Below are 9,324 nucleotides of genomic sequence, written 5' to 3'. Positions count from 1 at the left end.
GGTTCATTGTGGCTTCTGTGTAGAAAACAAATGGTGGGAGATGGAATAGGGAGACCAGTTAAGAGGCAAGAGAGAGGACTAGAGTGGGGATATGGAGAGGACAGATGGAGGCTTACTGAGAAAGCAAAATGGCTGGGAGTTTGTGGTCTGGTAGACAGAGGAGATGAGAGGATGTGAGTGATATGAAAGAAGTCAAGGCTGACTTCCACATTTCTGACTTGAAAGAATCAACACTAGGGGAGGTACAAATGGGAATGATGTGTAAATGCTTGGCATGGTACTGGTGAGGATGACATTGAAGCCGAGTCATGGAATCTAACTATAAGCTTACCAGGTGGAAAAGGTGGAAGGCACTTCTGGCAGCTTGACTAACATGTTACATGGAGGTTTGAAAGAGCTTGTGAAATTGAGAGTTTATGTACAACAGCTCTAAGGCAGGAGAGGTGCAATAGGGCCAGATTATGAATCTATTTATAGTAGCACATTCAGGACTTCTTTCTGAGGGCTAAAAGGGAGCCAGCAGTTTTTTTTTTTTTTTTAAATTGAGTAGAGCTATGCTTAAGTTCATTACAAAAACAAAAAATAATAAGACTCTACTAGAGGGTGAAGGGACTAATGGCCCAATCTATAGTAATTAAGAGATGGCTGGTTTCATTTTCAGTGCTTCCTTTTCACAACAGAACTTCTTGAAAGAGCTATATATAATCACAGTGTATACTTCCTGGTGTCCCGGTAACACTTCTACCCTGACTTCATCTCTAAAATTGTGCTCAAAGACTTCCATGTTCTTGTATTCAGTTGACATTTCACTGTCTCGTCTTGCCTCTGATCTTACCTTGCTTGACCTCTTGACATACTAGGTGTTTGATCATTCCCATCTTCTTAACACACTCTCCTCTCAGCTTCTGGGACACCAATGTTCAGCTGATGTCTTACTGGCTTTCTTTCTTAGTCATCTCAGCCAGCTTTTCCTCTCATGCTTAAACTTTAGAATGTCAGAGTTATCCAGGGATCAGTCCTAGGCCATCTACTGTTTTTTCTCTAATCAACCTTGGAAGCACTTTGGAATCAGCTGAGGAATTTCTTTATAAAAGTATTCTAACCAATACATGAAGAAAGTGATAGACTATCAGTATTTTGTAACCATTAATGAAATAAAGGTTCTAGACTGTGAACATCAATGACTACTGCAACCATTAGAGAAAGAGAACCTTGTAGTGGGTGCATCAGGCTGACACCCTGAATTTGTTGATCAGTCTTAACCTCACAAAAAGACATAGCCAGGCATTGTAGTAAAGTCCTCAGTTACTGTTATTAGTAGGTTCTTAGAAACTGCGACATTAATGAAGCCAGTTTTACCATAGGCTGACTGATATAAACAAAATTAAAGTTTCTGTATCATGTATCTGGTCATGAAAACATCATCAAACTCCTAAATAAAGACTCCAAGCAATTATAATTTTTTTGACACAATTCAGCTTTATTTTTACTTAATTATAACAATTTTTAAAAACTCCATGACTTTGTGCTATTTCTAATATTTAAATACAAAACATTTCAAATTTTGCACAGATAATTTTGGCTAATGCATTACTATATTTGAATAAAGTCAGATGAAGCAATGATTCCTCCTCTGTGTTTGAAAGGAATGAGTGTGGTTACAAAGTCACAGAATGAGTCCCTGGGATCTGAGGTGGGAGAAGAGGTGGATTAAAATGCTTTGGGTTTGTCACTCCCTAGCAGGCTGAGGGTGTGGCACAGCAGCTCAGTGGTGGGGAAGTCTATTCTAGTTTCTAATACCCCAAAGCTAACTTTTCGGATGTTATTTCTTTCTAGCATGTAGAAAGGGCTTTCCTTGGCTGCCAGGAAGTGGGGAGCAGGGATGTGGCATGGTGATGATCTGGGGACAGCCAGGCATATGCTCAGACACTTTGGAAAACTGGGGAGGGGGAACAGGGAGACAGAATCTTCATCTTCTTCCTTTTGTGGATTGGGGAGGAGGGTGCTTGGTGACAATTTCCTGAGTGTAAAGAATAAATACAGGTTTGAAAGGTTTGTAATTATATGTTAAAACAGGTACTGAAAACCAATACTACGGGGTGGGGGAGAAGACGCTGTAAACACTTCTATTTAAAATGAAGATTTCTGGAACAACTATACTAACAGTGGTATCATAAGTCTTTAGCTGGTAAGATCTAGCACTGAAATAACTGCTAATTTTTTTTAACTTGTGAGGGATCTTTTTAAAGCACCACTTAAAACCTATATATTAAAAAAATTAAATATAGAAAAATTGTTCTAATAAATGAGTTTGAGAATGCACAGAAAACAACAGAACCAATTTTTTAACCTCTGGTAACTGAAGTGGAGCATGAAATTCAAAGCCACTTTGAGGATGTCCTACATTGTTCACCTAAAGGGAAACAAATGCAGAGCTCTCAAAGAGTTTCTTGATAAATTCCCAGACCTTGGAGGGCTACGGCTTTTCATAAATATGGTCAATGGACTGATGATTTCTAAATTTTAAATTTGATACCCCCAAAAAGTAACATACACGATTTATAAGTTTTTTTTTTTTGAGAAATGACCAAAAAATTGGAACTAGTTTTAACAATCTCTGAAAACTTTAAATTCTACACATATTTTGAAATGCACTTCCAAACAAGTAGACAATAATACATGTCTACTACACTGCAGAAGTAGCTTAAACTTGCCAAGATATCCTCCTTTGTCCTTGTTTCCTGGAAGAGTTGCTAGGTCATTTTTTGCCGGTGGCCAGCAGCCTCTTTAAGAACAACAAAGGATCTACTTTAAAAGTCACTCTCAGATGTTTGCCCTGCCAGCTAACGCCTTCTCTGCACACCGCACCTGAAGGAGCACGGAGCCCGCAGGGCTGGCTGGCCCTGGCTCTGGCCTCACCGCCGGTTAGGCCGCCTTTCGTTCTTGTCCTGGCTGCTCCGCTTCCGTGGTGGGGAGTAACTGATGGAACCTTGGGCACGGAAGCTGTGCTTGTAAGGATGGCTTCTGTGTTTCTTCGGGTTTTCTTCTTTCTGGGCCTGGCTCTTCTCTGGTTCCTTATCACCCTCTTTTTGTTCATGGTCTTGCTCTTTATGAGAGGGCAATGTGTTTTTAATTGTGTTAATTAGAAATCTTTTATTGATATCAGCAAGAGGACACATCATCCAACCCATGGGTCCCACTGTTTCAGCTCTAGTTTTTCCACGTTTTGCCTCTTTAAGCAGTTCTTCTATGGCTTTCCTCTCCAGTTCCTGGTCCTCTTCCATCGTGGAGGTGGTTTCCGGATCCTCAGGTGGTGCTAGTGTATTGGGGCCTCTGCCCCGTAGCATGAGGCGTGGAGGCGAAGCAGGAAGGAAGGACCTACCGAAGGAAGACTGCAATTATAATTGTAAACATTGAAATAAATGTGAACTATACATACATTAAGAAATATTAATGCAAGCAAGATAATTATTGACCCAATTTCCAGTCAGTGGCTCACGGCTATAATCCCAGCACTTTGGGAGGCCAAGGCGGGCAAATCATGAGGTCAGGAGTTTGAGACCAGCCTGGCCAACATGGTGAATCCCTATCTCTACTAAAAATACAAAAAATTAGCTGGGCGTCGTGGTGGACACCTGTAATCTCAGCTACTCGGGAGGTTGAGTCAGGAGGATCACTTGAACCCGGGAGGTAGAGGTTGCAGTGAGCCGAGATTGTGCCACTGCACTCCAGCCTGGGCGGCAGAGTGTGACTCCATCTCAGAAAAAAATAACTCCTAACAAAACCAAGGATTTGGAGAAACTTTTTAGCTGATCCACAGAAGATCTCTATGTTGTGTGACTGATGACTATCGACCATAGCAAATATGCAACCTTCTCTAAGATAGGAGAACTGTTTTGATTTACTCTTTAGGTCTCACCCCTCCAAAATCCTAATGTTTTGAGCCAGTTATAGAATTTGAATGATACTAAGTTTCACTTCATATTTTTCTACCAAAACATTTGGAGGAGTTGGGATGAAGAAGAGGAGGATGAATATGATTATTTTGTCAGATGTGTTGAACCTCGATTAAAATTCTAAGTATTTATTACTGACCTTGTTGTACATGTTGGAAAAATAGTTATCCATGTTTTAGTTTTGCCTGTGAGGCGTGCGCACACACACACACACACACTTACACACTTTCTCACTCTCTTTTTCTCCAGGGGCTCATAGACAGAAATAGACTGATGTACCAATTATACCACCCCTTTACATGTTATTAAATGAAACTTGTACAAGTGCAGAGAAACCTGCTGTTAGTGTTTATAAACCGAGCGTAAAAGCAGGGAGTTCAAGAACATCTAAATTAATAGCTTACTGTTTTGTTAATTTGAATAAAATTCAATTGAACTAGTGGATTAAAAAAGCCCTTTGTTAAATTCAATTGTTTGAAAAACAGTGACATTATTTGAATTCTAGAAGACTTTTTTCCTTTAATTTTATAAAAAATACTTTAAAGGTACATGGCTTTACTCTAAGTTCCTATAGTGCAACACAGCAGGCTGAACTAACAGATCTACCTCAGGATATTTTGTCAGCCTCCTGCCTTAAACCTTATTTCAGAAATAGATGAAAAGAATAAATAGTTAATATTGGTGGTAAATAAAAATTTTCAAAAAAACCTAAGCACGTTCTTCAAATTACTCATATTTTGGCAGAAAAAAACCCTCAAAAAATACCAAAATTAACCATGAAACCCAAATACAAGTAGTTGTTCTATAGTGACCTTATTAACTGTGGCATTTATTTTCCCACTAGATGGTGCTTTAAGACCATAGTAATTTATTTTCTTGCATTCATGAGCAGTAACTTCATAGGCAGTGCTGCAATAAGAATAAAATTATAACTTATACTCCAAAAAATAATTGTAGAAGGTAATTTTTTCCCCTGGGTAAAAGATGATTTTTTTTCCCTGTTTGAAAGAAGATTTTTTTTTTCCCATGTGAAAGATGAGATGAGAAGATAAGGCAGTAGGCCTCTACATTTTTGTGTAACGCAAGTGGATTTGGTAAGTTTCTCTTGGTTTTAATAGTAAATAATAATAAAATAAAAAGTGTATGAGGCTCAGCATGGTGGCTCACACCTGTAATCCCAGCAATTTGGGAGGCTGAAGCAGGAAGGTGACTCTTTTGAGACAAGCTCTCACTCTGTTGCCCAGGCTGGAGTGCAGTGATATGATCTGGCTCACTGCAGCCTGAACCTCCTGGGCTCAAGTGTTCCTCCTACCTTGGCCTCCTAACTAGCTGGGAATACAGGTGCATGCCACCACACCAAGCTAATTTTTGTATTTTTAGTAGAGACAGAGTTTCACCATATTGGCCAGGCTGGTCTCTAACTCATGACCTCAAGTGATCTTCCTGCCTCGACCTCCCAAAGTGCTGGGATTACAGACCTATGCCATTGTGCCCAGCCCCGGAAGACCTCTTGACCCCAGGAGTTTGAGACCAGCCTGCATAATATAGTGAGACCTCACCGACAAAACCTAAAGAAAGAAAAATTAGCTGGGTGTGGTGGGGCACGCCTGTAGTCCCAGCTGCTGGGGACGCTGAGGCAGGAGGATCGCCTGAGCCCAGGAGTTTTAGGCTGCAGTGAGCTGTGATTGAACCACTCCCCTTTGGCCTAGGTGGCAGAGCGGGACCTTGCCTCAAAAAAAAAAAAAAGTGTGAAAGTCTGATTAATAGTTCTACCTGGTTTAGAATTATGTATGTCTGATTTCAGCTGTTCATAAATGGGCTATGATTCTATTTAGGCTTTGCAGTTTTTCCATTACGTATTTCCTATTTTTCCATAGCATATTCGATAAAATCCCAAAATTTCAATAAGCTTGAATATTTTCTAGGTTTGATACCCTTGTCATTAAAAAGAAATGACTGGTTTTGATTGATGTAAACTATGATAAGGGAACATAATGTATATCTGGCAAATTCAATCTTTACTTGGAAAATAATTGCATTCTGATTTGATAGCCTTGCATGTGCTAACAAGAAATGACTTACATGCATAGCTTGCACATCACTGGCATATGGGAAGGCATAAGGGAGGAATCGTGTGTTATGCAGAAGATGTGGTACTTGATGGAGAGTCTGGAATGTTATCAAACGTAGGCAGACTTAAAAAAGGTCTCTGGGCTAAGATAGGAGTGGGGCTATCAATAGGCAAGATCAAACAAGACTGTCTGGATTTAGTACTGTGCAGTAAATATTTTTCCTTTCTACTTCAAAACACAGTGCTTATACCTGACTAAAGGAGGTCTGAAAAAAACCAGAACTTCGGGATCTGAGACACAAATGTTAGTTCATTGCTTCTGGACTATGAGGTATCAATATAATGAAAAGAAATAAGCTAATGGGCATGGATACTGGAAATGCTAAGAAACTTATTTTAAAATTTGATTCTTAATCTTCACAACTTATTAGACTGGTTTCATCTTCAATTTATTTTATTTTATTTTTAACATTTAAAACTTTTTATTTTGTTTTACCCTTTTTTCACAGCTGTTCACTCAGTTTCTTTTGGATTAACCAAAGTAGACAAAATCCTTGCTTTTCAAGCTTCACCTAATTCACTTACTTGAAAAGTGGGAAAAGTTTCTTTTTTATTCATTTAAAATGTTTAAGTGTTCATCATAATTTGATGTAAATTTGCTTAAGATATGGTTCTATTTTGTTTTTGTTTTTCCTTACCTTATTTAGAGCATGAGTAAACTAAAAAAACAAAACAAAACATCATTTAAGGCAATAGGTCTCACTCTAGGCTACACATTAGCATCCCCAGGGAACTTAAAAAACCCCTCTACTTCCAGAGACCCATTTAAATCAGTCTGGATGGGGCCCTGAGCATCTGTTTTTTGTTTTTTGAGACAAGGTCTTGCTCTGTTGCTGAGGCTGGCGTATGGAGTACAGTGGTATAATTAGATCTCACAGGAGCCTTGACCCCTGGGGCTCAAGTGATCCTCACACCTCACCCTCCCAAGTAGCTAAGATTACAAGTGCATGCCACCACACCAGGCTTATTTTTGCATTTCTGTAGTGACAGAGTTTTGCCATGTTGCCCAGGCTGGCCTCAAACTCCTGGGCTCAAGCAATCCACTTGCCTTGGCCTCCCGAAGTGCTGGGATTACAGGTGTGAGCCACTGTGCCCAGCCTATTTTACTTTATTTTTAAACCCATTAATTTTATATCTGTTAACTTGGTTGTACATTTACAGATTATTTTGTTGCATCTAGAAATACTCTGTGTTCTGTTTTTATATTTGAGAAGGTTTATAAATTAATACATTTGAAGTGCCTGTATGGTTGTCCAGCACAAGGTTATTTTGTTTCAATCACTCTCTAGTTTAGTAATGGCACCTTTTTCTTCACCTCAGAATCTCAAGAGCTTATTTTTTGAAATTCTTTAATAATCTTCCTTAGGGAATATTCAGCATAATTTTGTGGCATAGTGCTTTAGATCAAAGGAAGGACTAGATTATTTGAGTCATTTCTACTTTTTAATCCTATAAATACGGTAATCTTTAAAACATTTTAAAAGTCATATCAGATCCATGAAAAATATAGTAATCTTAAACATTGTTGTGAAACAATTTGAGATACTGCTTTCCCTATCCCCACTCCCAAGTTGCCCCCTGTTACCTTCTTATTAAGGTATTGAATCTAATAAATCCCACAGAGTGTTTACAGGAGCTTTCCCAAGATGGTTTTCTGTGCAGTGGGAAGTAGTGAGAGCCCTGCCTTGCATCAGCAATAGTCACTTACCAGGCATGTGTTAGGTCAGTGCATTATCAAAGGAGAAGCTTCAGTATGCAGTTTTTGGCTTCTGTTTTTAAAGTAAGACATGAAGGCACCTAGAGTAATACTCAGATTGCTTTTTTGGGAATGTATATTTACAAATGTGTTGTTATTATTTTCTAGTTCCATAGTGATCCATTGTCTGCCATAAATGCCTGCTTCGAAGGTGACACTGTTATTGTTTGTCCTGGCCATTATCTGGTACATGGCACTTTCTCCATTGCTGACTCCATTGAGTTGGAAGGTGAGTATGGAAGACACATAGCCAAACTCTCATACATGATATTTTAAGTAAACAGTAAATCGCTGATCTTGTTGAAACTCCAAGAATGTGATTTGAACCCATTTGATTTCCAGTGAGCTGCCTTGAAACATTAAGGACTTGGAAAGCTTAAAGGAGGTTGACCCAGTGTTTCAGCACTTTGAGCTGTGGTTCTTCGTAGCAGTGTATATGTTGGGGAGATGTTCACAGGCTCATATAGAAAAAAGACCATTAGGAAGAAGCGTACTTTCTAGGTTGTAGATGGTTTATGGAAAGGAAATCTAATTTCTAGAATTAAAAAGATTTCCAGCAATATTTAAAAAAATTTTAGTATTTTAAAAATTTGTTGCATGCTTTTATAGATGTTACAGATAACATAGTTCATGGCTTTTTTTTTTTTTGTTTCAAATTTAGCTTATTTTCATGAGAGGTTTAATGAAGGGCATTTAACTTTGAAATTAGTACCAAACAATTATCTTAATTCTCTAAATGCTTGCTGAATGCCACAAGTGCTACATTTTGTGTCTTGACCAAAGTATACTTTAGAATTTTTCAACATAAAAAAAATTAATGTTGAAAAATTCTATTAAAAATGACTTTTTGGGCTGTGTATGGTGGCTCACGCCTGTAATCCTAGCACTTTGGGAGGCCGAGGTGGGCAGATCACTTGAGGCCAGGAGTTTAACAGCCTGACTAACATGGTGAAACCCTGTTGCTACTAAAAATACAAAAATTAGCTGGACATGGTGGTGCATCCCTGTAATCCCAGCTACTTGGGAAGCTGCGGCAGAAGAATCGCTTGAACCTGGGAGGTGGAGGTTGCAATGAGCCAAGATCATACCACTATGCTCCAGCCTGGGAGAGAGAGCAAGACTCTGTCTAAAAAAAAAAAAAAGATAACTTTTTGACAGTTACAACCTTATTGTTCATTTAAAGTGATTTCTAAATTTAGGTTACTTTGCAGTTGTTCATCTTGGTCCTGAATATTTTCATAACGTGTCAAATTTAGTTACACCTGTTCAACTATTTACCAAAATAGTTTCAAGTTAGCTGTGAAGCTTGCGATGCAAAAAATCATGTATCATTTTGGGACTTATGCAGCTGTTCAGAAACTGCTTAAGCTATGCTGTTTATCTTGTCAAAACTTCTAGATGGAAGTGAGGCTGGGAGTTTAGTTTTCTCCTGCTCATAGTACATCAGCTCACCCCCTTTTTTGTTTTATGTGTGTAATTTC

The 9,324-nt window shown here is 38.7% G+C and overlaps 1 protein-coding gene across 1 annotated transcript; it reads right to left on the bottom strand.

Annotated features, from left to right (window-relative positions):
* Positions 1–1,459: 1,459 nt before the first annotated feature.
* LOC105704927 (protein POLR1D-like) lies at positions 1,460–3,284 on the bottom strand. The gene has a single exon (XM_012434442.3). The coding sequence runs from the start codon at positions 3,282–3,284 to the stop codon at positions 2,916–2,918; it is 369 nt and encodes a 122-aa protein (XP_012289865.2). The 3' UTR covers positions 1,460–2,915.
* Between the last annotated feature and the right edge of the window lie 6,040 nt (positions 3,285–9,324).

Source organism: Aotus nancymaae, unplaced genomic scaffold, assembly GCF_030222135.1.
Source record: "Aotus nancymaae isolate 86718 unplaced genomic scaffold, 86718_ANA_hifiasm-v0.15.2.pri h1tg000017l, whole genome shotgun sequence".
Classification (NCBI taxonomy): domain Eukaryota; kingdom Metazoa; phylum Chordata; class Mammalia; order Primates; family Aotidae; genus Aotus; species Aotus nancymaae.
This window is presented reverse-complemented; position numbering and strand designations above follow the sequence as displayed.